At 38.2% G+C, this 27,844-nt stretch overlaps 7 protein-coding genes and 1 non-coding gene across 10 annotated transcripts; 4 read left to right on the forward strand and 4 right to left on the reverse strand.

The window, feature by feature from the left end:
- The first annotated feature begins 1,173 nt into the window (after nt 1-1,173).
- LOC133733330 (uncharacterized) lies at nt 1,174-3,518 on the forward strand. 2 transcript variants are annotated; one of them, XM_062160973.1, is made up of 5 exons: nt 1,174-1,301; nt 1,780-1,833; nt 2,182-2,285; nt 3,007-3,045; nt 3,153-3,518. In XM_062160973.1, the coding sequence occupies exons 1-5, from the start codon at nt 1,226-1,228 to the stop codon at nt 3,285-3,287; spliced, it is 408 nt and encodes a 135-aa protein (XP_062016957.1). In that variant the 5' UTR covers nt 1,174-1,225; the 3' UTR covers nt 3,288-3,518. The 2 variants fall into 2 exon arrangements, with proteins under 2 accessions (XP_062016957.1, XP_062016958.1); XM_062160974.1 differs by having other exon boundaries at nt 2,182-2,275; nt 3,153-3,252.
- Nucleotides 3,519-4,169: 651 nt separating this feature from the next.
- On the forward strand, nt 4,170-9,165 carry LOC133733331 (general transcription and DNA repair factor IIH subunit TFB2). The gene is made up of 15 exons (XM_062160975.1): nt 4,170-4,461; nt 4,687-4,848; nt 4,974-5,045; nt 5,182-5,275; nt 5,465-5,565; nt 5,684-5,729; nt 5,827-5,886; nt 6,432-6,500; nt 6,763-6,846; nt 6,959-7,042; nt 7,605-7,690; nt 7,787-7,877; nt 8,317-8,397; nt 8,633-8,707; nt 8,792-9,165. Exons 1-15 carry the CDS (start codon nt 4,349-4,351, stop codon nt 8,933-8,935), a joined length of 1,362 nt encoding a protein of 453 aa, XP_062016959.1. The 5' UTR covers nt 4,170-4,348; the 3' UTR covers nt 8,936-9,165.
- Nucleotides 9,166-9,574: 409 nt separating this feature from the next.
- On the reverse strand, nt 9,575-9,647 carry TRNAV-UAC (transfer RNA valine (anticodon UAC)). The gene has a single exon. It is a non-coding gene; the product is annotated as a tRNA-Val (tRNA).
- A 141-nt stretch (nt 9,648-9,788) lies between these two features.
- On the forward strand, nt 9,789-11,516 carry LOC133729638 (tetraspanin-19-like). 2 transcript variants are annotated; one of them, XM_062157205.1, is made up of 7 exons: nt 9,789-9,964; nt 10,080-10,265; nt 10,466-10,565; nt 10,681-10,761; nt 10,842-10,946; nt 11,043-11,207; nt 11,285-11,516. In XM_062157205.1, exons 2-7 carry the CDS (start codon nt 10,099-10,101, stop codon nt 11,294-11,296), a joined length of 630 nt encoding a protein of 209 aa, XP_062013189.1. In that variant the 5' UTR covers nt 9,789-9,964; nt 10,080-10,098; the 3' UTR covers nt 11,297-11,516. The 2 variants fall into 2 exon arrangements, with proteins under 2 accessions (XP_062013189.1, XP_062013188.1); XM_062157204.1 differs by having other exon boundaries at nt 9,789-10,265.
- Nucleotides 11,517-11,634: 118 nt separating this feature from the next.
- Nucleotides 11,635-13,815, reverse strand: LOC133729637 (sphingolipid delta(4)-desaturase DES1-like). The gene is made up of 2 exons (XM_062157203.1): nt 13,480-13,815; nt 11,635-12,566 (listed from the first exon to the last, which is right to left on the reverse strand). The coding sequence occupies exons 1-2, from the start codon at nt 13,654-13,656 to the stop codon at nt 11,748-11,750; spliced, it is 996 nt and encodes a 331-aa protein (XP_062013187.1). The 5' UTR covers nt 13,657-13,815; the 3' UTR covers nt 11,635-11,747.
- Nucleotides 13,816-14,649: 834 nt separating this feature from the next.
- Nucleotides 14,650-17,460, reverse strand: LOC133729641 (E3 ubiquitin-protein ligase AIRP2-like). The gene is made up of 5 exons (XM_062157208.1): nt 17,202-17,460; nt 16,220-16,370; nt 16,060-16,126; nt 15,735-15,969; nt 14,650-15,124 (listed from the first exon to the last, which is right to left on the reverse strand). Exons 1-5 carry the CDS (start codon nt 17,279-17,281, stop codon nt 14,914-14,916), a joined length of 744 nt encoding a protein of 247 aa, XP_062013192.1. The 5' UTR covers nt 17,282-17,460; the 3' UTR covers nt 14,650-14,913.
- Nucleotides 17,461-19,247: 1,787 nt separating this feature from the next.
- Nucleotides 19,248-22,276, forward strand: LOC133729639 (uncharacterized). The gene is made up of 3 exons (XM_062157206.1): nt 19,248-21,311; nt 21,483-21,573; nt 21,852-22,276. The coding sequence occupies exons 1-3, from the start codon at nt 19,377-19,379 to the stop codon at nt 22,046-22,048; spliced, it is 2,223 nt and encodes a 740-aa protein (XP_062013190.1). The 5' UTR covers nt 19,248-19,376; the 3' UTR covers nt 22,049-22,276.
- A 613-nt stretch (nt 22,277-22,889) lies between these two features.
- LOC133729640 (CBS domain-containing protein CBSX5-like) lies at nt 22,890-24,794 on the reverse strand. The gene is made up of 2 exons (XM_062157207.1): nt 24,208-24,794; nt 22,890-23,862 (listed from the first exon to the last, which is right to left on the reverse strand). The coding sequence occupies exons 1-2, from the start codon at nt 24,558-24,560 to the stop codon at nt 23,022-23,024; spliced, it is 1,194 nt and encodes a 397-aa protein (XP_062013191.1). The 5' UTR covers nt 24,561-24,794; the 3' UTR covers nt 22,890-23,021.
- Between the last annotated feature and the right edge of the window lie 3,050 nt (nt 24,795-27,844).

A 27,844-nucleotide genomic window follows, 5' to 3' on the forward strand; every position in this document is an offset into this window, starting at 1 on the left:
GCCAACTGACCCTTGCCATAAGTACGCGGACAATGACGGTCATGAATGGGGTGGCAATTACCGTTATTAGTGCCACAATGAAGAAGGCGGCGCGGACGTGATAACGTGGCATGATGGCGTTATTCAATAACGCGGAGTAATGGCGTTATGAATAACGCCATAACGCGGAGTAACGGCATTATTCAATAACGCCATAACGCGGAGTAATGACATTATTCAATAACTAACGCGGAGTAATGGCGTTATTCAATAACGCCATAACGCGGGCCATAACGCGGAGTAACGACGTTATTGAATAACGCCATAACGCGGAGTAACGGCGTTATTCAATAACGCCATAACGCGGAATAATGGCGTTATTCAATAACGCGGAGTAATGGCGATATTAAACGCGACTTGTGGTGCAAGCTCTCCCTCATCTATAAATAGGGGGCATACTGACCAGGTAAACCATGGAATTCCTACCTGTTTGACTCCACTACTGAGAAACGTACTGACTTAGGCATCGGAGAGTTTTCTGCAGGTACCCCCCCTTCTCCTCGAGCCGACGGCCAAACTCCAGGTCAACGCTCCAAGGAAGCTTCTCGATCGTTCCCAGTCAGCTCCCGCTCCAGTCCGCATTCATTGGTGAGTCAAACTCCTCTACGGAATTTTTCGACACCAACAACACATAAATCAGATGTCCAAACAGAATAATCAAACATAAATCAGATGTCCTTAAACACAACCAACAATTAAAAAAATAAAGGGAGAATATCATAAATGGTCACTCAACTTTTACCTGTTCGACAATTTGGTCACTGACTTTTTAAATATATTACTTTAGTCACTCAACTTTAACTCTGTCAATCACTTTAGTCACCGAATGAGTATTTTGTCTCACTTTAATCACTTCACCCAATCATTTATGACCAGAAAAAATACTAATTCGGTGACTAAAGTGATTGACAGAGTAATAGTTGAGTGACCAAAGTGATACATTTGAAAATTGAATAATCAAAGTGTCGAATGAGTCATAGTTGAGTGACCATTCGTGAAATTCTCCTAAAAATAAAAGAACAACAACCATTCCCTCTGGACCAACCGGACCAGCGGAGGAGGACAGTCCGGACCACAAAAATTTACCAAACTACCCTCACCTATTTATACCATCACCCTTCCTCCATTTCCACCGCTCCGCCATTCACAGAGAATCACAACACAAGGAAGGAGAGAGAGAGAGACGATGATACCGCAGCAATGGGGTCCTCCCTGCAATCACGAATGCACGCACAAGTACGCAGCCCTTATGCAGATTCCATGTAAAAATCCATCTCCTTCCCCGATCTGTAATTTCTTTCATCATTTTATCAGATTCTTGTTCCCTGTTCTTGTTTTTAAGCCACAATAGCTCCGGCTATACTCTGCTTGTGTATTTGTGGCTGCAAATGATACTATTTGTGTTTCATTCTTCTCGTATTTTAGAGGACATAATTTGCAAAATTAGGAAGCCCTGATTGTAATCAAATTTGTAAGATGTAGCCTCTATTAATGTTTTGAAATGCATGTTTCCATGTACAGCTGTTGAGATTAAGCGAAGTCGCATTCAAACTATTCCAGCTCTTGTTTTGTTGAATCACATTATCATACATCCGCTAGCTGTAGAATTCAAGGCTTGGTTTCATTTGCAAGTTCATTGTGTGTATGATCTATTGGTGTTTAAAATCTTTATGTATTAATTTCAAAAAAAAAAACTTTATGTATTACTTGGATTACAGTAACGCGGGTGTTTTCTTGTAGGGCGAGTATTTTGCAAGAAAGGGTGTGACACTGATGGAGAGACTTGGGAAGAATGTGAGTATCATTTTGTTGTTTGAGAAATTTATCAAATTGCTTTTTATGCTGTTGCGGTTTCTACGTTTTAGGTTTACTCTTTTAGGCGCTCTACAGTTACATTCGTTGTAATGACACTTTTAAGAACCCTTCGGTTATAGAACCCAAAGCTGTAAACTAGCCCACTATGTGCTCATCTGTTAGCTCTTATCACACATAAAAATCTTGCTGTGCAGTAAATCTGCATTCATAAATAGACAGTTGGTTAAAGAGTTATTTATTATACTAGCACTTGAAGCGGGTACTGCTTATTACGTAAATGTTCATAAGCTACAAGCCTACAAGTGATATGGTAGAGGCAATGTACAGGCTTGGAGGAGTGCAATGAGATATGTTACAAGGATCCTGTCTTAAAGGATCAACAATGGAGTGCTTGCATTGACCGTTCTCCTGGAGTTGAAAGGTACTCAGAGGTATTTTGTCCTTTACTGCTTCTTCTTCGTCTCTCAATAATACACTTTTTAGGGTATGAACAAGCATGCCAAATTTGATGATTGAATTAACTACTGCTGCTGGGTAGGAACAAGCATTTTTGTGGATGAAAACATACGGATGAACAATGAAACAATTATAGGATGATAGCAACAAGTGTTTTATATAAAAGTATGAACATATACTCTTTGACCTATTGTGCCTGGCGAGTCATCCATTTGATAAGACCATGCAAGAGTGTATAAGCTTCTTAAAGAAAGAGGGCCTAATATATAGTGATGTTTGATTCGATCAAAATTATACTCAGGAATCACTATTATTTCCTGTTGTTAGTTTTCAACATAATGTGTATTAACTTTTAAGTCACATTGCTGTTATTTGACAAAACATGGCAGTACCATAGTTGCATCTAATGTGAAAAAGTAGGAGAGGTTAAGCTCTCACGTTTGTATAATCATTACCATAAGATTTGGTACTATTATCTTGAATCTTGAAAAGTAGGAAAGATTAAGCTCTCACAGCTAAATACCTCATGATCTAAAACCTTGAATGGAGTGGATATGTATGTCCATAAATCCATCCTGCATTTGATATATACAGAACAATGTCAATATGCTTGCGCATCATCCTCATACAACAATACAATTATGATTAATGTGCATTTTTCAGACCGAGTAGTTGCTGATCCAATTGTACTTGCAGGAATGTTTTCACGCTTGCGTATCTGGCTGTGGTTACAAGGTTGGTCTGCTCTTAATCAGTTGTTCTTGTTTCAGTTAATACATTCCTGTCTATGATTATTATATGGAAGTTCTTAACCCCACACTTAATTTCCTTCAATGTTTCAGTTTGACAAACCTCCAGACATAGCTGATAAAGTTCGCCCAAACAGGCCACCTAAGCCTCCCCCTGTACCAAAGCCAGCCTCACCAATTGTTGAATCCAAAGCAACGGCTGAAGACATACTTGGGACTTCTGCATAGTCACAGACAGATCTAATTATACAATAAAATGAATACCAACACCTTAGTTAGCGGAATAGTCTGCAGAATCTACATGCCTTTCACATCAACTAACATCTGGGTTTCCAGAATTTTTGACGGGGAAGAACACCTTCGAAATGTGAACTGTAACTGGATCCCTTTCTATTCTATGAAAGATAATTTGATGGATATTTATATTCTTGCAAGATGAATATAGTATGTTTCAGAGTGCGTTCTGTCTTACTCTTTTATGAGAATTTACTTCTCCATTTCTCTTGATCAAAGGTTCAGAATTGGAAGAAGCCAATCAAGCCATACACTGCCATAGCTCTGCTTCCCTAAAAGTAATTCGCTAATACCATTTCACTCTTTGAATCGACGGAATTAAAGAGGAGGAAAAGGTCATACAATTTATTTATCTCATGGCCCCAGGTTATACAAAGGATCAGACTAATGCCGTATAGACAATACTTGAATTCTCCCTCCTCTATATAACTGAAGCTCTGTTACATTTTTCTTTTCTTCTTCCTTTTTTTTTTGGTTTTTCGGTAAGAAAAAGAACGAACAAACAAGCTCCGTTAGATTCTGACCCAAAAAAAAAAAAAAAACCAAGCTCTCTTAGATGATTCAAGCGAAAGTCCTCCTAGCTTTAGGAAAGTCTCTGTAATGTAGTTATATGGTTTGTGTGGCCTTACGGAGCCATAAATTCCAAAAAAAAAAAAAAAGAAAGAAAAAAAAAAACAAAACAAAAAAGTATGTATATGCCAATGCGAGCTAATATGAAAAAATAAAAATAAGGGGGACCATTTAGCAAATTGAGTATTCTGCATTGGTCCCTATAAATAGATGTTACCACCAACAGAATCAATGCTAACGGAATAGAGACCCTCCCACTCTCTCAGACTAAAATTGCCAAAAAAAAAAAAAAAAAACACTCAAACTCTCCCAGACACAGGAGACTCTGCAAGAACCAGAATCTGCTGCAACTATTTTGAACCCTAAGAATTGAACTTGGAGACGCCTTAGAATCGGAGCCCTAGAATCAATCAGAATTGGTGACAATGCCTCAGGTGAGGATCATAGCGAAGAACTTCATGGACATGGTGGCTGCCTTGCCCGCCATGAAGCTCGATAAGCTCTACGACAACGCATTCATCTGCGAAGCCATTCTCAGGTCTCCCAACACCTTCTTCTCTACTCAATCTCAGCTTTGATTCCAGTCTCAGTTCCGTATATTTGAGCTTGGATTTTGTAGCCATTGAATGCATTGGGTTTTCTAGGGTTTTCGTTTAGCATATAGCTGAGAATTTGAACAGATTTAAGTTCAGTGGAGAGTAGTTTATATTGTGCAAAATGGTGTAAGTTTGTTTCTAATTGGAAACGGAATTTCGGAAATTAGGTCTCTGCCACCACTGGCCAAGAAATATGTTTTGCAAATGCTATGCGTCGAGCTTCCGGTCAATTCCAAGTCAATGGAGGAGTGGGTGCTCCCCGATGGGGCCTCCAAGCATCGAGTGGCGATTGATCGATTGGTTCAATTGAGAATATTCACCGAGACCAAGTAATTTCAACCTTTATTTTGGAACAATTATCACACATTTTTGTATTTTTCGTACCGGTTTCAGTTTAGTGCTCTCTGGTATGCTCTTTTGTAAAGTGTACTTTGTATTCTTGATTTCATTGTAGGAAGAAGGGGGATGTTACATACACATTGAATCCTATATTTCAGACTAATCTCAAGAAGCTTCTCGTATACGGGTGAGTATTGGAATCTTATTTCCACTCATACTGAAGTTGCAGGGTCTCTGCTATTCATTTGTTGCAATGAATAAAGATAATGTGAGAGAAAGTTAGTTCTCAGATTATAACCGTAGGTACTTTGATGATGATGCAGTGTAGTTTTGCCAAGAGAACCAATGCCTTCGAGTGTCACAGTGAGGCGTCCAAGCTCTGAGGAACTTGAGGCTTTTGCTCTAGAACAATGGGAGGTACGGAATTCATCTGTGCATCTATTACCTTATCTATTTATGCTTGTGTGTTAAGATTTTGTGGTCTGCCTCTTGTTTACTTGGTGATCTGTATGATGCGTAACTATAAATTAGACTCTTACACATTCTTATTCTGTAGTCTTATGGTTTAGGTACTCATGTTTCTGATTTTCTGTCATCTTAAACCAGTGTTTCTTGCTGCAACTTATCAACTCATCTCAAACTGAAAGGCCGTCAAACATCAGTTCGTCTATGATGAAAACTTTCCAGCGGGGTCTTGTGACTCAAAGGTCCATGGATTTTATCTTATACTTTCCTTTATCCAAGCCACTTTCTCTTTTGTAGATATGTAGCGCAAATTGTCTCTCTTATCTGATGCATAGAATTTTGATTTTCTGTTTTTTGCAGAGATAGAGAAGCTCCTAGGTTAACTGAAAGTGGTTTCCAGTTCTTGGTAAGCAACACATGTCTCTTCAACTGCTTGCAGGCATGATGTTACTTATTTCATACAAATAAGCAGATATTATTTCTGATTACTGTTCAAACCACAGCTGATGGATACAAATGCACAACTTTGGTACATCATCAGAGAATATATCACTAGCTCGGAGGTACAGACTCGTTGTATTATTAATTTCTGGTTCATTCCCTAGATTGTCACACTTATTGCTGGGGAACCTGGTATCTTTTTGCTTTTTATAAGCTCTTACAAGCATCAGATTACTATTACCTTTCAATAAAGATCCCAAGTAGCCTAGCAAGAGCTAGAGACGCAAAGTTTTGATGAGTTCATATCGAATTTCTCATTTTCTATTGTAGATTTCTTTACACAAACATTGCTCCCACTGTTTGATATAGAAAACCAAAGATATTTCTATATGTTTTTATGTCAATCTGTGTATCCTATGGTTTTTAAAAAATAAAAAATAAAAAAAAGAGGAAAATTTTACATAATTTGTTTCATTGAAGACTTGAGATTAGAATTTGAAAAGTATGTCATGACTCTATTGTTTTGTGATGTAGAGATTAGTCACTTCACTTGTATTGAGGTGATACTCATTAGGAAGTGCAACTTAAATGTTTTATGCACAAAAGCTGTTGTTCTTTAATTTTATCTTATAGCTTTCTCTAATAAAATAATGATAATTTGGTGCAGGAGCGCGGGATCGATTCGGCAGATTTGATTTCATTCCTGCTAGAGCTAAGTTTTCATGTTACAGGCGAGGTATTGGTTGTATACTTTACATACTGTGTATATTCTCTTGCAGTAGCACATTCTTTATTGAATACAACAGTTTCATTTGGTTATCTTTTTTCCTACTGAAATGTAAATCCCTTGCAATAAATGTTGCTAAAAGAATGTTGATAGAATATTTTTCTATATTTTTTCTATAGGTTACTGTCTGACTGTTTCCTTGCGAATCTGAAGTTTATGCCAGGAATTTAATTTCTCACATTTGCATTTTATTATTTTCTTTGTGTATTAGGCATATAACATAAATACATTGACTGAGGTTCAGAAAAATACGATCAAGGACTTCACAGATTTGGGATTGGTCAAACTTCAGCAGGTTGTACTTTTGTACTTTACTCTTGGTAGAGAATGTCCTAAAGATAGCCCAGATGAAAGTTTAACTATTACCCTTCTGACTTTTGAATGCCATCTTTTGGGTATTCATTCAGGGTAGGAAAGAGAGTTGGTTTATACCTACTAAATTAGCTACTAATCTTTCGGTGAGCTTGACAGACACATCATCAAGGAAACAGGTGAGTTACTGTACTCATTTTAGCTTGGTCTCTAGATGCTGTTCAGTTCTGAATCTTGATCCTTATCATCCATGATTTTCTGAATGTGCTTTTTATCATGAAGCATCATAATCCATAGACAACACTGTCAACTTGTTGGACAATTTTGATTCATACTTGTAGCATGATCAATTTGTTAAGGGTGGTATGGGGAGGGAGATATCTCAATCATAAGTCTTTGTTGAAGGTTTAAAAAAGTTGCAAGTAAAGTCAGAAAAATATAAAGATTCTAATATGACAAACTTTGGTATTTAGTTGCCATTTTAGATTGTTACAGTATTTTTATTGCATCACTAGGAGTATCTATGTTACAACTCGACCTAAATCTTCTGTAAGATGAGCCTTAATTCTCAGTCATGAGTTCATGACTAATATATCATGTTTGTATTTCTTCTTAATTTCTTTATTCTCTTTTTGTTCTTTATTTTCAGCTTTTGATTTTCATCCTGAAAAGAAAAGCTGTGTGTAGTTTCAGGGATATACTTGGTAATTACAAATTTTCTTTTCTTACTTTTTTGTTCAGGGATTTGTGGTTGTGGAAACAAACTTTAGGCTCTATGCATACTCATCATCAAAATTGCATTGTGAAATTTTGCGTCTTTTCGCAAGGTATGTGTTGAGAATACCGTAGTTTGTTTTCTTATGTTGTTGATTTCGGAGTTGGGATTTTGTTGTCATTACTATTTCTTCGGCTTATATGTGCAGGATAGAATATCAACTTCCGAACCTTATAGTTGGAGCAATAACAAAAGAAAGTCTGTATGGTGCTTTTGACAATTGCATCACTGCAGAACAGGTGAATATTGTCTTTTATTTGTTTTACTTTTATTTTTCAGTATAAAGATAAGTACTCTGTCTATGCTTTGTCCTCTTCATATATTATCTTGTACATGCTTTCAAGTTGTCTGGAGTCGTAGAAAAATGCTGGTTTAATTAGTTGAGACTTGAGAGATAACTGCTTGATATGGTGATAGAGGCATAGGCTTCTTGTATTGGTTATTCAGCTCCAAAAGCTTAAGAATTAAGATATTTTTCAGCTTCTGATTTACTTGGTTTAATCTTTTTAGTGAACATATAGTTTAGGTGTCTTTAGAACGTATACAATAGAAGAAGTCTCATGTCCAAAGATATGCTCTAAATTGCTAATCACATTTCTCTATCTGTATACACATATTTCACATGGAGAAAAATGGTTGCTGATACTGTTTCTAATTTTTTATATTTTATTTTGGCAGATAATTTCTTTTCTTCAGCAAAATGCACATCCACGTGTTGCAGAGAGAATACCATCTGTACCTGAGAATGTCACGGATCAGGTTAGACCCTTCTCTATGTTCATGTGTATTCAGCAGATATGGTGGGAATTTTATTTGCTTCAGTCTGATTTGCAACTGTCTGACACCAAAGCTTGTAAGCTTGGCTATGCACTTATATAGTGATGTTATTTTTTTTTTGAAAGGATATAGTGATGTTCTTAGCAGTGCATGGTTATCATTATTTTCATCTGTTTAGTTTTCTGAAGTTTTATCATGTTTTTGGCTTATCTGACAGATCAGGCTCTGGGAAACTGATTTAAACAGAGTTGAGATGACTACTGCATATTATTACGATGAATTTCCATCCAGGGTAACATTCATCTTGTCATACTGATATGTGCTCTTGTATTTTGTGTCTCCAGACTTACGTGGGTTTCCTCTTTGTATTTGCCAGGATCTCTTTGACGGTGCTGTTGACTATGCGAGAAGCTATAATGGTTTGTTATGGGAGGCTCCAGATGATTCAAAAAAGATGCGTTTGGTGGTCAGGGCCGAAAACCACGTGCACATGCGAGAATATCTTTCCGGTCAAAAGTAGGAGGCATCATGATATTAAATTTGGAGAACTTTGACATGACGAAATCCTGGTAGACCTTGTGCAACAGAAAGTGCAGCAGAACATGATCCATTCAGAACCTCGAGTTGTTATTTATGAGCTTTCTCGTTATAGCTGAAATGGCTTACATAAGTCGTACTTTTTGCGATATTATAGATACCGAGTTATTTGTAAAAAGTAATGCAGCTTAATGCATGGTGCTTTGCCAACGAGTTAAGACTTACGGTGCACCAAAATTTGCCTGCACGGTTTATTGAATTTGCCTACACACTAGGAGATTAAAAATGTAATACAAAAATGAAGAGGTCTTTTAAAGAAATGAAAGAGAGGAGTGGTTATTACCATGCTCTTATTCACACACATAGTGCCATCTTATTTTAGAATGAATTTCTTATTAATAAGGTGCTTACTTAAAGTAAAGTGTAATCTACTTAGAAGTATACAATGATTTCATCATGCAACTCTTTGGGTTTCCATGCAAGAACTTTTGAGATGGCAATAAACAAAATTGAGTCTAGTTTTCAAGTGTTCATCGGGAAAAGCCTCTCGGAAAAAGGGTGATCTTCAATCTTCATATAAAATCACCCTTCCAAAGTCAAAGAATAAGGGACCGAAAAACAATGTTGCTGCCCAGGATCGAACTGGAGACCTTCAGTGTGTAAGACTGACGTGATAACCACTACACCACAGCAACCTGTTGCTACCACAATTACGAACTACCATTTATATAGGTTTAGGCATTTTTTTTTTGAGTTATTGCCACGCCAGAGACGTTACAAGTTTACAAGTGAGCCCGACGTAAGAAAACGACACACACCAGTCGGTTTCTTAGAAATTTCCTGCTTTCTACCAAATTTCTTGAGCTCACATTTCATCTTCCAAGAATGCTCCCTTCAGCATTTAGCTGTATCTGTCATCTCGTACTATGTGTTTCTCTTCTTGATTAAGAAACACACAAAACTCACATGCCACCAGGTTGTACTTGTAGCACCCGTTTCCCTAGGGGCTTTGGTTAGTTACTTAGTTTCATGATCTACTTGAATGCTCTTGAACTTGAATATATACTTGAGTACTTTTTGTTATAATCTGGTTGGTATCTTGATCTGTCCAATTGTCTGAGCTACAGAAGATTGGTAATCACTTCAATGGCGAAAATCGCAAGAGTCCTTCTGCAGTCACTGCTTAAAGCAATGAATTCGATTTTGGGACTGCTTGGAATTGCATTGATTCTCTATGGTCTTTGGATGGTTAGAGTTTGGGAGAGGGACATGGATAGCTCATCATCCTTTGATCAATATACTACTGCTCCCTGGTACGCACATTTTCTTAAACCTTAATATATCATTGATATTCTAGAGTCTAGACTATTATATAGATTGTCGGTCCATTTCCTAATAGATTAGATTTTTGGGGCACGATGGTTGCCTAACATGGTATCAGAATTGTGCTTAGGCCTTTCAGGCACAGTGGTTGTCTAACATGTACAGTTTTTCACTCCCTTTGAAATTGCAGGGTTATATGCACTTTTATTGGGGCTGGTGTTACCTTGTGCATAATAACAGGCATAGGTCATCTTGCTGCAAACTGTGGCAGTGGTTGTTGCCTCTCTTGTGTATCCTTTTTCATATTGTGTGCCTATACTATACCTACAATTTGTGTTTAAAAAGATTGTTGCAAACAGCAAAAATTCCCGTTCTGATTGAGCTTGTTGATCTTGAACCAACTAGTATGCTTTGATTATCTGTATGCTTCTTCTATTGGAGACTGCAATGGCTGCAGATATACTCTTAAATTCTGACTGGGAGAAGGTACATCATTCTGACAAGCCTATTCTTCTAAATATTGTAATTCATTTTATATGTAGCTTAGTTGTTCTTCATTTTTTCAGGATCTCCCCTATGACCCTACTGGAAAGTTCAATGATTTCAGAGATTTTGTGGAGTCAAACTTCGACATGTTCAAGTGGATAGGCTTGCTGATCATCTTAGCTCAGGTGCTTTTGTGCTTAATGTAGCTAAGAATTTTGACTTGTTTTCCCCAAAACTTTCAGAAATGGTTTAGACCTGTTGACAAAGTTAATGATCTCCAGGGTTTTTCGATCTTATTGGCCACGGCTTTAAGGTCCATAGGGCCAGAGCAAGTATCAAACTGTGACAGTGATGAAGAGTATGCCCCAGAAAGAGTCCCACTCATGAACCATATCGTTCAGCCACCAGAATACATTGTTGGTGCCAAGAATAGCAGTAACTGGAATGTAAGAATTCACTCCTAACTCGCGTGCCTCTCACTGCTTAAGATTTGATGAATCACTTATCTGTTTACTTTTCTCAGTTGAACAAGTGAGGAGAGGTAGAGATCCAAGCTTTGCAAATGAAACTTCTGAAGCTCATTCCGCGGCATAGTTATACTGCTGTATAACTGTGGAGTTACTAGTTGCTTAGTCCTTCAGTTTTGGTTGAACATTCCAAGTTCTTAGAATCAGTGTATAGTTTGCTCCCAGAAGTTGTTCTTCTACCTCAGTTGAGTTGTTCTACTTCAATAAAATCTCTTTCCATCTGATAAAGATTCAAGTGACTATCAATTTTCGAATATAGTTCACAGCTAAACGAATGTTCTTCACCAGATGCTAATTAATGAATCAATCACTTCGTTATGTTCAGTCTGTACTACAGCATACGATCTCACTCAAAATGTTACAAGCAATAACCCAGCAAATTTAGCATGAAAACAATAAACCATTTAGAACCAGGAAAGTATACAAAAATGGGAGTCATGTTACAGAAGAAAGCATCGTCTATTCCGATTTGCTTGGCTTCCTCTTCATTCGGCTAAATGGCCCAACTGTTCTGTCCATTATATACATGTAGATGACCTGACTCCACGATTTATAAGACTCCAAACCCTCATAGTATTCTGGTGCAATGGACTTCACCTTGTGGAGCTTGCTCCCAGGAATTCTGGGAAAGTCGTGGTGCTCATTATGGTACCCTACGCTCCAAGTCATGAGATTAAGAGGGCCATAGTAAGAATATGTCTCTTGATCAGGATTGAAGACGTAATGCTCGGAAATGAAGTGACCAGCCATAGGGTGCATCCCACCCCCAACAAATGTAGAGAGGATCAAATAAGCAAAAGACTTCCAACCACAGAAGTAAACCATGGAGGCATCGAGGGATATCTGGACAAAAAGGTTGATGAACTCCCAACAACCAGGGGGTTTCGGTTTCAGAAACACAGGCCGAAGAGCATAGAAGAAGAGTTGAAGTAGAACCCATATGGATTTGGTGAACACATTTCTCACCACATAAGCCTCAACTTTGCTTGGGATGTCCATGTCAATGCCATCTACTCCTTGGAAGCGATGGTGCTCGAGGTGATACTTCTGGAAGGTGACAGACATGGGAACGCCAATTGGGAGGTTAGCAAAGATACCAAGCCAACGGTTGTAGACTGGGGTTGAGAAGGCGAGATTGTGGCTGAGCTCATGGATGGCCAAGAAGAGGTTGTGGTTGAGAAAAGAGCCGAAGAAGTAGGCTATTGCCAGAATCTTCAGCCAGCCTGCATTGTGAAGTGCTGCAGCAGTGCAGAGCTGAAGCAACACAACCACACTAATCTGCAGCAACCACAATTACATTCAACGTCATAAAACAAAACTAAACACATCTACCTAAAATCAAATTTTCAGACCAAAAAGTTAAATCTACACATCAGGTAACATGAATTAGGTTCTGGAAGCTGAGTCCAGAAAACCAAACTGAAACCTGAACATCAACTACATAAATCGTCACTAGCTAGTATTAATTTTTCATAAACTGAAACAGAACCCTGCAAAATTATGCTCTGAAGAGCAAGTCGTAATGTCTCTGATTATGGTTGTTGATACATTTGAAGATTCTTACATCAAAAACTGGCAATCCTCAGAGCCCCCAGAACATGACCAAGTAATCATAACGAAAGAAAGCACCAAAAATTCGCGGTAAGAACCGGATAGCTATGCAGGACGAGTGCCTTAGCTACAAAACTAAGGTATTCGTATATCCTTGACAAAGGATCTTCAAATGCAAAGAACAGCCCGTAAACCATCACCAACAGCTGAGAACTCGATCTACGACTCAAACTCAACTTCGACTAGGAAAATTCTTATCAATATAGTTCACGACAAAAAGATGCATCGCATAGGAATTGCATAGTAGAATTCACAAAAGCAAGAAAATTTAGCCACGATAATACCAATGAGCAATTAGATTCTCAAAAAAGCTCAACTCTGATGAATCCATTGCATCTACCAAGTTACAAACATAGCAAAAAAAAAAAACCAAAAAACACACAACCCCCCCCATTACATAAAACCAAACCAAAACAACAATGCAAGAACAAAGACACAAAACCACCAAAACAACTATCCAAACCAAAATCAAGAACTCACCCACATTGCCCCAGATCCAAAACCCACCTCACAACCAATCAAACCCACATAAATTCCAACCACCCATATCCAAAACAAACCCAAAGCAACAACCTTTTACCTTGAGAAACGCCAATGGATCAGGGCCAAAAAGCTCCTTAATCTGAGGGTACTGAGAGAGGATCTGACGGCGCCGAGAAGCGTGAGGCTCGTCTGTATAGGACCAGAAGAAGTCCGTAGCCATCACTCCCTCCTCTTGTTCTTCTTCTCCATCTCTCTCATCTCCCCCTCTCCCCATCTCCTTTTCTCTTCGATATTTTTATTTGTTTTTGATTATTTTCTGGCTGTGTTTGAATCTCTAGGCTTATTTGGGTTTTAATAGAATAGTGACTAAAATTAGAGGGATCAAGTCAGATTGAACATGTTGTGTTGTGTTGTGCGGTGCGTGGCGAGTTTTACAGCTGGGAATTGGGAGTTTGATAAAAAAAAAATCGTTGGACTTTCCTAAACAAAAAGTGAAAAAGAATGTGTTATCTTTGCACCGCAACCGCGCCACTGGTTTGAAATCTTTTGTTTATGAATTTCTGAAATCTATGGTCAAAGGCCAAGAGTTGTGATGGAGGGTGCATGAGTCCATGTGTTATGTGGATTGTGGACTTCTAGTTGTAGTTGTAGTTAGAAGACTATTAGTAAAAGCCCATCAAGAAGCCAGTTTCGTTTTTCCGATTTCGTTTTTCGAAATGAATACAATTATGCGTCTATCTCTTTCATCGTAGAAGATAGTTATAGTAATGATTAATGATTGTGCTATATGTTATCACACGTTGTATCTGATTATGTGTCAAATCATATGATCGGAACTTGAAACGCAAAATAACCACTATTTCTGCATAACCTAAAGTTCCGTTTTCCATTGAAGCCCTCGCAACCTAAATTAGCCCGAGTGCCAACTCCAAACTTGAAATGTTTAACAATGAGATAGGTAGTGGTGACGATATGAGTTTGTGTGTCGTGTCAAGCTCAACCGCATTGCAACATGTTTAACCAAGTAGTACAAATAAGTTGATTAAAATTGACAACACCTTGGTGTTGGGTATCAATCAAAATCCGAGACCCTTAAATCTCCGAGGATATGTAAATCAATCTTGTTTTTATCACATTCGGTCCATCCATCTTGGTGAGAACAGGGATTCAATGAGGGAAAGAGCAGGTCCTGCATATAGTTGAAGGCTTATGAACATAAGATTACATTTCACTGTTGCATAATACCAGAGTCTCAGAGGCTCAGAAGGGAAAGAGAATTTGCTAAGCCTTTCTATACGTGGAACTTCCAAGCTGTACAAGCATGTACAAATGTATTACATACAATTTAGATAACTCCTCAACTTCACTCACCAGCCTACAATAACTCGGGCTGGGTTCGCTTCTGAACAGAAGTGGGAAGATACTGATTTAAACTTGCCGAATGAATTCGGGTCCTTATGGAATCAAGAGACAATAAGCTAAATCAATGAATTGCCACAGGAGAACTGTAGCTTTGAACTTCATTAATCAGCTACCTTAGGTGGGAATCATAAGGGTCAAAAAGGTTATCTGGTATAATTACTGGCAACTTATCTACATAGATGAAGAGCCGCCTGAGATTCTCCCTCATTACTGTTGCCATGTCAACTATGTCCCGGCTGTCAGTGTACACCCAGAGATCACCTGAGTTCACTCTCTTAAGACTGTCACGACAGAAAGGGCACGACTGAGATCTTGTTCGCCTGCAATGTGTCAATAAGACAAGGATTTCATTCATATTTATACATGGACAAGATTGAACTAGAAAATTCGACAGGACTGTAATATTTCTAGGTAAACATACAATACCAAGACTAAGGAGCATGGCAATACCTACATTTCGTTTAGGAGAAAGGGAACAAAACATATAAAATTTGAAGAGGACACATCAACAAATGCCCAAGGAGACTGAATTATTTCATTAGCTGTCAAATTTTAAGTTTCATTCATTCTCCAAATGCCAACAATTAATCAAGATAAGTTTCAGAGAAGCTAACAATCAGCAATATCAGGAGAGTAAGCAGCAGGCGTGGAAATGTATATACCCCACAAGCATAGGAATATAGTCAGGAAATACTACAACAGCGTATATAGGAACCTAAAGATAATCTCACTTGTGATCTCCAAGTACAGACATTTAACATATCATGCTTATGACGCTTTTTGGCAAAGTACATTTCAAACTTTTTAACAGAAACAACCAGCATCCTCAGCTGGTTATTCCAGCTACAATTGAACACACACACAAGCACGCACGGACGCGCACACACAGAGACAGATGTATATTTCTATGGAGAGAAAGAGAGAATATACCAATCACGGTAACATTTTAGGCACATAGCATGGTTGCAGTTGGGCAATACAATTTTACTATTTGTCTCCATGCATATACCGCATTCCTCTTCTCTCTCAACATCTATATCTGAACACTGTCGATTCTCCTCATCATCTCTTCTTCGATACCTGTCCACGCATATTGCCTTCTGCCTTTTATCTTCACTATCGGTGACACCTCTTTCAAGTTGCAATAAAGAGGGATAAATAACAGCTAGTCACAAAACCAACCACAGTAAGAAAATAAATACGTCACATCTCAAGATTAACAAAATGAACGAACTGTTGAAATTTTGAAATTTACCATAGAAATCTCGAATGCTTGCTTTCCTCTCATGTGTAGACATGGTGGTTGTGCCATCCACATAAACCTGTAGCAGAAGGTAAAATGAGATGATCACAAACAACCATGATTGGAAATAAACTAAAAGAAGAAGAAGCCATCAGAAGGTACAAGCTTCAACCTTGTAAATTAGAATTCTGAGCAGACCAAGGGCTCCAGCGAGGTTACAGTCAGTCCATTGCACCAGAAAAAGGAAGAGATGAGCAGCTGGACTGTATGACATTCTCATCTGAAGACAAGCACCATCATACTCTCTCGGATAATCCGAAGCCCTGTACCTCACAATTCAAGATAGTCAAACACAAAATTAAATGATCAGATTAAGCCACCAAGATCAAAATTGAACATTCCCATTAACACTATGACCAGAATCTTTTTTCTTCTTTTTTTTTTTTTCACTGCTCATCTATATGTCAATTTAACTACCCAAGTACTGAAAGTAGCATAAAAAATGAGAAACTGCAGATGCAAGAACGAAATGGAGGTACTGTAAGACAAACATCCAAAATGAATGGAACAACCCTACAAGTAGGTGGAACCCATAGCCCACGTGAATCCATTAACTCACTAACAATTCCTAGAGATAAGGATGATGATGGCGAAAGTCATAAACAAATATCTAACTAAATCAAAGCTATATCGTACGGAAACAGTCCCATTCCCAGAATCAAATTATTGTCAGTGCAAAAATAATTGAACCCCATTCTAAGGAAAGAGACCACTGCTAAACACTTAGAAGAACCTCAGTACAATTCACACCCAGATGGGAAAATCCAAAAATAAACGAACAAGAAAATTTTTTTTCAACATAAAAGGCAAACAATTTTTTTTTTCACCCTGCCATTCCTTGAGCTCTTCATCAATTTTTTTTTTTTCAAAAAAAAAAAAAAGTTGAATATATTAAAAACAAATTGAATATATATTAAAATTTCCTACACAACAACCAAAACAGAATGAAAAGCTTGCATTTGTGAACAGAAGTGGTATCCTTCAACAATTATAACACTCCCAAGAAACAAATATACGATGAAACAAAACCAAACTGACCATAAAATCCAGAACCAAAAGAAACCATCAAAAAACAGCAGAAGATGATCACTTACAGAGTATTTGCATGCTGAATATCAGCTTCAAGCACTTTGAGAGAGTCCTTGAACGACTTTCGCATTGAAGCTATGTACATCTCCAAAAACAAACCCCAGAACCCCAAAAAAAAATAATTTCAAAAACCAATTGCACCCAGAATCAATAACCCTCAAGAACCCTGATTTCCTCTCTCCCACCTCCCCAAAAGGCCAAAACCCTTCACTCCTCTCCTCTCTCTCTGTTTCGTTTCACTTTTTCTCTTTCCTCTTTCTCACTCCCCAAAGCCTTCGTGTTACTTCTATGCTGTTCTTGAAAGCGAAGACGAGACGACGACGCGCCACGTGGCCCACCCACTATTATAAAATTTGGATTTTCTTTTTTGAAAACATAAACAGAAAATTATATATTTTCTTAGAAAATATTATCATGATTTTATTTTCAAAAATTATATCGACATACCAATACATCAAAAAAAATTAGATTAGTTCGATACATATATACAGTAGTCTCAAATTAGTTTGCTACTGTAACTAGTCTACTTGATATATCGATAGTTTGATACATCAATATAAAGTACATTCACTTTTAATTTTACAATATAAAGTACATCCAAAATTATATTTAACGATAGAAAGAAACAATTCAATATAAAAATAATTTTTTTTCATCATTTATATCAACAATTTTCTTAATGAATTACTAATAAGATGAACACTACGATATGACAATTGATGGCATGAAATTCCGAAACAACGGGACACCTGGCTCACCCGCTCTTATGAAATCTGGATTACCTTTTTGAAAACAGAAACAGAAAAATGATTACTCTCTTGGAAAACGTTAGTTAAAATGATAATTATGCTAATTATGAGTCATTATCATCAATCTTTTTTTTTTTTTTGAAAGAATGACGTCAGACGTTATCATCAATCTTTTGAAAGTACCGAAAAAAAAAAAAAAGAGGGTTAAAAAAAGAAAGAAGGGAGGAATGTGAGAGAGCCCGTGAGTGAGGGGAGGAACTTATCCACTCTCTTTGGCTTTTGTCTGCCACTTTTCGCCCTTCGCTTTCTTATTCGCTTGCTTTCCGTCCACGCACCGTTGATCGTTCTGCCTCCTTCACCCACCCAACTCTTGCCCCCCTAACTTCACCTTTATTTCTCCAAATGCCATTTATTTCCTTTTTTTTCTTTTTTGGCGGTTTGGTTGGTCTAATTAGGAACAACCACGTCTAACGGAAAAGTTAAGTGCAACCACCCAAAATAGTAATGCGGAAAACTCCAAGACTGTTGCTATATTGGCACATATCGATTTGATCTGATTTCGAGTTAGTTTACGATTGTATGGAGTTTATTTGGTTAAATCTTAAGTCGATTGATGTAACAATAGTTAGAAATTATGAGTTGTTTCTTTTTATGCATTCAGACATTAACTACACGCAATTTCATATTAGTTTTGTGTAGTGATATATAGAACAATTTATATAATTGAGATACTTCTATTGTATGCCTCTGTGGGTATCAATTTATTAATAGTAAAATGTAGGTAACATTACAAGATAGCTCACCTGAGAGTTACATTATGACAAGATTGATTCATTCAGAAAACCCTAAAGTAATGTAAAGGTAACATGATCATAATAATAAGTTTAAAAAAACCAGTATCTTGACACTATTAGGCAAAACTCTGAAATAGCTTAAGAACTAACCTTAATTTATTTATGTTCCCGATGTCCTCAGGGATAGTGACTTGCCAATACTCACATAAATTCCCTCCATCACTGCTGGTGGCACTTTCACTAGTGTAAAAAGATTGAGATTAAGATGTGGAATCTAATAAATACCAAAACTTTTAAAGGTTTGGCAACAAGTATGACTAGGACAGGGCTTCGTCTCCCCATCAACCCATTGAGAGTGGGCCTCGAGTTCATTGATAATACAGTCCATAAAATCATGGACCCAAGTAATAAAACGGGGACGGCTACACAAACATGTAAAGGCCCAAGTTTGAACACACTTCAATACAATCGCCCGCGAAATTGCTCCCAAACATGTACTTATTAACGAAACTGCCCCTCCAGTCTCAAAGTCATCGAATTTCAGTTAGTTAGTTCCAACCGTCACTCACCTGAGCTCGGCAGCTTCGCCGTGTGAGAGAATAGCAACGACGTCGTCTGTACAGAAAATCCCCAAATTATGAAAACCCTAATTTCCCAATTCTTCATCACCTATTCCAAGCCTCAACCTTTTCTCTTCCACTTTCCAAATCAAAAAAACCAGAGCTTTCTTCACATTTCCAGAACAAAATGGCCGGACGGTCCCAGAACCAATAGGTTCTCCTCCGTCAGAGCTCATTGGGGTTCGGAGTCGGCGAGCTACGGCGGCTGGGAGGACCTGAGACCCGTCAGCGGCGAGTCGGATCAGTTTCGTAAGTTTCTGAGTTCTACTGGAATTGATGATAGAAGGCATGTCTTTGTTTTCGTATTAGGTCTTGTGTGTGCTTTCGCGATTTCTAGGGTTAGGGTTTCGTCGATTGTTGTGGTTCCGGCTTCGGTTTTGATTTTTGGTCTTGGGTTTTCGGTTGGGTTTGTTCGTAGTGGAGGTGTTGGTGAAGTGAGCTTAAGCGGGAATAAGAGGAGGAGTAAAGAAGATGATAAGTTAGTTGTTTATATTGAGAAATTGAGGAGTTTGGTGGAGGTTTTTGATGGGTTTAGTGTTAAAGTTGATAATTTGAAGTGTGATATACAGAGGGCTATTGATTCCAGAGGGATTACAGTTAGTGATTTGGAGAATTATGTTGAGGCAATGGGGACTGTTAGTTTAGTGGCCTCGGATGGCAGGAAGATTGTTGAGGAGTGTGTTGAAGATTTGGCTAGGTCCAATGTTGGGTTTGCGGAGAATCAAAAGCCAAGTAAGAGAAAGAAAGAGGCTGTTGAAATCGGACATGCATTGTGGCAGTACATTGGGGATTTATTTAAGGAGAAATTGGCTGATCCTAAGCCTAGTAAAGTGAAAAGCAATGCTAAGCGAGAGAGTGTGGAGAAAGTGGGGGGTGATCAGCTTAGAGGCAATGGTTCGATTCCTAATAAAGTGGAAAATAATGAGAAAGAAAGGGTTTTGGATTCTGTTGATGACAGTGTGGGGATTGCAAATTTTGGTCATTCTGAGGATTCGTTTGATAGGTCTGCTTTGAAGGAAACTGGAAATAGAAGAATCAAACTTGCTTCGTCAAATCAGAATATGGGTTCAGAGGAGGTGAGTTGGGGTTCTAACAGAGTTACAGAGGGCAAAGAGTATAATTATCAGAACAACAGACTGCAGTTCGCGAGCAATGGTCATATCTCTTCAAGGATAGGCCATAAGCGTTATAAGGAAATGTGGGAATCCCATGACAGTCTGCTTGATTCCGTTGATTTTAGTGACAGAATGAAACATATGGAAACTAAAGCTTCCTTCGTACAAGAACAAATGCTTAAGGAATCTGATGGGGATTACAGGTCTTCTCTTATCAGGGAAAATAGTGAAGATGAGACTTATGGGCCTCGGATTAGAGAAGAGAGAGTAATTCACGAAGAAAATTTCCCTTTGGATGATCAGTTGTCTGGAAATGAGAGTGAACTCCCCTCCCTTTCATCTTCATCAATTTCAGAGGATGTATTGTTTGATAGGTATGTTACAGAAGCAAATAATCTTCTAAAACAAGCCAAGGAGTTCATAAAGGCTACACATAATGAAGAGCGTGCAGAGATCGTGTTGTACAGATCGGCCAAATTACTGTCTAAAGCCATCACTATGAAGCCCATGAGTCTGTTGGCTGTGGGCCAATTAGGCAATACTTATCTTCTTCACGGGGAGATGAAATTAAGGATTAGTCGAGAGTTGAGAGTGCACCTTACAAGAAGTGATCCCTCATCCATTGAGAAATGGATTAGAATGCAAGATAAAATCACTAGTAAAGATGATATTGCATCCGTCCTCATCAATGTGTGTGAAGAGTGCGAAGAACTTCTTCTGGAAGCAGGCAGAAAGTATAGACTGGCGTTATCAATTGATGCGAATGATGTAAGAGCCCTATATAATTGGGGTCTTGCCCTTACCTTCCGTGCACAGTTGATTGCAGACATTGGACCTGTAAGAATTGTTCTTTGGCTAGACTTCTGTCATTCTTATAAATTTTTCTAGTAATACTTAGGGTTGAGGAACTCATGGTGGTCATCTTTGTTTGTAATTTAGTAGCTAGCTCTGTGTGCTACATTGTGTTCAGTTGAATTAATTTTAAACTAGATCTGATGTTGATTTCAGGGAGCAGCTTTTGATGCTGATGAACTGTTTTTGGCTGCAATTGACAAGTTTGATGCCATGATGTCTAAAGGAAATGCTTATGCACCTGATGGTATGTTTCTGATTCTGTCTCCCTCCCTCTCCACTATTTTCCATATATCTTTAATACCAAACCATGTCGAGACCACTTTTTATTCAAATTGTTTTTTTTGGGAGAAAGTTCCAGGGTTGGTTAGCACGGGTTTGGAAAAGCATACAACATGTTCGGTGTGCTTTGCCTCGCTTGAGAGGCACTGACAGCCTCACTTCTCCTGAATTTTTGTTCCCTTTTTTTTAGAAGATATACAAAATCATAAATTAATACTTACATTAATAACTTGTAAATGGCAGCTCTGTTTAGGTGGGGCATGGCACTACAGCAAAGATCACGCCTACGGCCTAGCAATGGTAAAGAGAAGGTGAAGTTGCTGCAACAAGCAAAGAGGCTGTATGAAGATGCACTTAATATGGATTCAAACAATGTCCAAGTAAGACGAGCCTTATCATCATGCATGTCTGAGCTTAGCAGTAGGCACCTTTACTTTTAACAAAACCCTAAACTGACCGGTTGTTGCTGCATCATACCTCCCTTGTATTTATTCTCAGCCTTTTCTTTCTCTCTTTTTTCAAATTTTGTCCCCATCCAAGCCTTATATCTGCGAAATAAGTTGCTGCAGATAGTGCTTTTTTGATGATTTGTAACAATATATAGAAATCAAAAATAAAAATGTTGACAAGAGAAGAATGTAGAAGAAGAAAAAATAAAATTCTAGCTCAACATCAACTGATTAAGGAACTGTTTCTTTTGGTTTATTTGCTTTCCTCAAGTGAATGCTTTTGTTGTTATCAGTAGAGTACTAGAGTATGAGGCCTAGGATCACTACATTTTGAATCTTTGATAACTATGTAGTAAAAGTTATATCCTGATCAAAACGATTGAGAAAGTGTAATTTCACTTTTTGGTACAAAGAAGAGGAATTCTTTTAGTAGGATTAGCATGGGGATTTTGGTTGTTCAAGAAATTGGAACAATAGATAGGTATGTTAATAAAAAGTGAAGATTAACTGTGGCACAAGACTGAAGCTTTGTTGTGGTATGTTATTTTAGAACTTTGGCAGTTCTGACTTCTGATTACCTTCCTAGTCCCCATTTCCGGTGTATTAGAAACTATTTGCTGAACTGTTGGAATTGTAGGGAAGGTGGGCTTGGACTAACTATTTGTGGTCTTCGTTATTTCGCCTTGTTTTTCTTCACTATGGCTATTTTACATCTTCTGCTGTATTGTTAATGTCATTCCCAGGCACTTACCATACCAATTACATGTCTCTAGTGCTTTAATTTAACTAGGCATTACGTACACATAAATAAACCAGATCATAAGGCTATATATAGAATAAGTAAAAATAAGGTGTATAGAAATCTGAAAAATAGAAGTTAGTTTCCATTTTCCAAAGAAATGTGTACAAAAATATCCCCAAAGGAAATAATGCACCATAACAGCAGTCACTACAAGTTTTCCCTTCAGGCGTATCCCATGAACCTCAAACGGTCCCGGAAAACTTTGAACATGCTTGCAAAGGTAACAATACCAGACAAAGTTTCATCCTCATCAGCAACCCACACATAACTCACCCGATGAGAAAGAGCCTGAACCATCACTGCCACCAATGAGCTCCATGGATAGCACACGATCGCCTCTGACCTCCTCACCAGCCTTGCTGAGTACCCGCCTAACCTCCAACTCCTTCCCTGGCCAAACTCTTCGTCCGAAGAAGTTGAACAGATGGAAGAAGAAGACGACAATGTGAAGTCTTCTTCCATCAACTCCAAGAACCCCTCATACTTCTTCTCCTGCAACCTGTCTTTCACCATCTGCACTAGGTCATCCGTCGGACCACCACAGTCAATGTACGCCATCAGTTCCCCAGCAGAAAGTGTCGCAATGGCAGCTGCCACAGACTCATGGCAGGTGTTGAGGGTATAAGGCGAGATCTCCCCGATCACCCTGCCTTCCCCATCAAGAATAGCAACCGAAGTTTGCTGAACTAGGGACTGAGAAATGAGAGGTAATGCCGCTGAGGCAGGGTCATCATAATGGACCGCAAGCATGTTTTTCGAGTCAATGATCTGGAGGGTGTTGATGGGGTTGTTTGATATGTGGCTAAAGACGCCAATCGAGTTCAGTAGGTAGCGGATAACATCTTCTTGGTTGAGCCAGCAGTATTCCCTGTTGTTGTGGAGAGTCGCGTTGAAGGAGTTACTGTGGAGAAGCTGTTTTCTCGAGCCTGTGTTCCTCCCGCTTTCGAGTGGTATCACAAGATTCTGTGCACCTTCCAGAATCAAATCTATAGCCTCCACCAAGCTGGGAATCAGAAGACAAACCAACCAAATCAGCACAATTTAAAATAATAATAAAATAAAAAAAGTTATAAATCAAAGCATCTTAGAATATGGTTCTCTCTTTTGGTTCATGAACTTTCAATCTAAACTCCAAAATCAATTCTATAACTTTAAACCCTCTATATCTTTCTTCTTCAACCATCTGAATGCTAATTTATTTTTCTTCTTCAACCATCTGAATGCTAATTCATCTCAAACTTCTGAATTCAGTATCTAAATTCTAAACCTTTTCTATCATAATTTTTTTTCTGTGTTCTAAAATGAACAAGAAAACTGAATCAAACAATCCAGAAATTCCGAAACTAACCTGGCGTGTGGTTCCAAATGCCTAACAAGGCAGATCGCAGGTTCCCTGCGAATCAAAACCTCGATCGGAGCCTCGAGCGCTTTGGCCGGAGACGACAGGTTCTCTTCTTTCCCCAAATAAACGATCACATCGAGCATGCAAACCTTCCCGACGCACCGGCACTCCTCCTCCGCAACGACGTCGTTCTTCTCGGAATGGTTGCAGCTCCACACGCTGAGGAAGGTCTCGCCGAGCCTCTTCAGCGCCGACAATGCCTCGCCTACCGTGGCGGCGACCGACAGCGACTTCAGCGCCGGCTTCCCGATGCACAGATCCGCGACCTCATGCGAAAACAAATTCCGAGTTGGTGACATAAAAAACTACAAACAAACTCAGCTGAACCGAAACTGGGGAGTTTCAGAAACAAGAAACGTAACAGAAAACCTGACAGAGAATACAGAAACGAGTTTTGACTGCTTTGACGAGAAGGAAGGAGGGAAGAGAGAGAGAGAGAGAGGGTTTGTGGTTGTGGAAGGGTTTGAAGGTTAGAGGCGTTTGTTATATAAGCATTGCCGTACCGGAATATTACTTCCTAACGGCACGGATTCGGTGTTGCAGTCCCAGCCATATGCGAGTTGGGGATTTACAGCGAGAGATGTGCACCCGCGTTGCCACGTGGCGTGGTCCAGTTGGTAGTCCAGCCCAATAGGATGCGGCCAGCTGTGGGGTAGGAATAGAATGGGACAAGTGGCGGAATGTGGTTGATCCGCGTGGATACAATAGAATTACGGGAGCATTATTTGACCCAATTTTTTAGAGTGGAAAACCGTGTTTACAAGAAGATTCACGTGAAGAAGTGTTATGCAAGTCTTTTAATAAATATCTAAGCTGAAGTGGTCAAAATTTGTGTCGAAAATTATGGTTATATTGGAGGTATTCAAACTTTGAATTACTTTGAAATTTTTTTGGTAAAGAAGCTAGAGTGTAAGAGTATTTTTAGCAATGCTAACCATTTTTGAGTTAAATTTTAGTCAAAGTAGCTAAAAAATCATTTTGGCTAATCACTTTAAAAATACGTCTGTATCAGTGTTCTCTATCTTACCTAATTTTGAATTTATATTATTTTTTAAATAAAGACTAAATAGTTTAAATGTATTTATAAATTATATAAAATAACTCAAAATGCATGTATTAAATTATAGAGAGCCTCATCTAGCTCTCTATATTTAGGAACGAGATAGCTAAAAGTTATCATGAATGGCTACTTAGGAGTCTGATGCAGCTGTTAAAATAGATAAAAAGCTAAACATGCTCTCCAAAATAGATTCTGCTAAAGATGCTCTAAGGAAACAATTTATGTTTTATAAATGATGTGGTTCGATTTTTTTGTGTTATATTGAAGGGGTTCAAATTTTGAATTAGTTTAATCTTAATTCAATTTCCTACTGCACTTTGTTAATTGCATAGTTTGGAAAATTTTCGGTAAAGAAGTCGGGATCTTAAGAAAACGCTTGATGTTTTATAAATGGCATGCTTCAATTCTTTAGTTTAATATTTAAAATAAGGAAATGTTGAAACTCTATTAGAGGAAAGATATGGAAATTGAGATCTAATACTCATAATTTAAATTCCTATCTAGTAGATGGAATCAACTAGAATGAGCGACATTGTTCTTGTTATAATATTTTATTGATTGTCTTTCTCTTTTTCTTTTCTTTTTTTGATGACAGGTTGTCTTTCTATATGCTTCTGGTAAGATCCTTCATAATTGTGTTTCTATATAAAGACATCATGATTGGGGTTGCATAAGAATTACAAGGAAAATAAAAATTATTTCAAAAAGTAATGCTTTAAGTATAAGACGCTAACCTTTAGTTCTCGGAATAGATTCTCCATTTAAAAAATATATATATATATGAAGGTAGGTTAAAATTATGTGAATGGTCTTTGAGTTTGAGTATTGAGTACACTTTACATATTCAAGGTCCAGACATCGGTCTTGAACTTTAAAAACTAGATTTTTATGTACAAATTTGATTTTTTTTTTTTTTTTGAAGTAAGGGCCGGTGCGGCTGCCCTCAAGCCTTGATTAGTGAAACAGCGAGATACATGGGGGGAGACATGATACCTAAACCCCAGATAACAAATTACAGCAAGAGGACTTCCTGAGATAATAACAGGAGCCTCGACTACAAACATGTATCCTAATGACAAATTTGAATTTTATACTGGCAAATTTTGCACACGTAATATAATCTCTAAATCAGTAGAGAATTAAATTTCCCATCCCGTTGTTATCAAAGGAAAAAAAAATCTTACCCTCGATCTTCATTTTGACTAAATTATAGGAGACACTGATACGGCTATATATATTAGACATTATATAGAGTACCCACAAGAGATTTTCATATAGATATAGTAATACACACGTTCATCATACTTGTGCCACAAAAGTTTATAAATAGAAGCTTTCCGATATTGGTCCACACGTTCCATCATGCCTTCAGTAACCATAATTCATCAACAAACTTTCCTAGCTATACTAGAAGTCCAGAACTGAGAGTTGTTAGTGTAGCGGTGCCTCCGTTATGTATAACTATCCGTTACATATGGGAGTTCACCAGATATAACCTGGTTTAATCTCAGCTACTGATCAACCTTCTTCTTCCTAATCTCCGAGCACTTTATCCGTTGTACTAACCATTCATTACAATTAAGATATCACGATTTCGGCGAGTACTACAGTCATTTTGAGAGGTTGGAAAACCATGCGGCAAACAAAATCGCATAAAAATTATTCTATTTTGTCACCTGATTATTGTGGGAATATGCAGTAGAGTCCTATGGATGCTGTGATGATCATCCGACGTTACCCTGATGTGTTGATAAGTGGATTTATTTGGTTCTAATTGAAGATATAGGAAATGTGGCACTCATTCATTGATATTAGACCAATAACACCAAAAGATATAATTTGCAAGAGACAATAAGTGTCAAAATCCTCGTTGATCATGTTTCTAGTGTCACATCAGGCACGAGACCAATATTTTGTGGTATGTTTTCTTATGATCGATGTCCATGGTTAACAAAAAAATCTTCATTACAATGCCCGAGTGAGAGAGATCACGCTCAATAAATCAAAGAGAATTCTAAATTGATTAAGATGCCCGAGTGAGGATAGGTCACATAAAATCTAAATATAGTATATAAATTTATCATTATTGTATTACCGACGTACGGCGTCAGGCAGGGTTCGGTGAGGAGGCTATCGAAAGGGTGGCTCAGGAGGGATGGGGAGGGCGTGAAACCTGCAGTGTTCAACCACGACTTGGGCTTAGCGGTAGATGGGCCTAGGCTTTGACCCTTGACCCAATTTATTTTTCTGTTTTGTTTTATTGTTATTTACTTTTAGTAGTATGTGGCTCTATGCCGGCAATAAGTCCCTACCACCTTTGGGTAGGGCGACGTGGGATTTGTCCTGGTATGCACACTCAGTGTGCCTTGTCTAACCTAGCGAGGCTGCGAGCTATTTGGTTAATCAAATGGACGCAACCTCCTAGTGGCAGGATGAAACAGAGTGTCGCCAGATTTATTTCCGTGCGGCAACATAGTGGGAAAACTGTGTTATTTGTAATGATGCTTATTCGTATCAGAGTTA

This window comes from Rosa rugosa, chromosome 2 (assembly GCF_958449725.1).
Source record: "Rosa rugosa chromosome 2, drRosRugo1.1, whole genome shotgun sequence".
NCBI classification, from domain to species: domain Eukaryota; kingdom Viridiplantae; phylum Streptophyta; class Magnoliopsida; order Rosales; family Rosaceae; genus Rosa; species Rosa rugosa.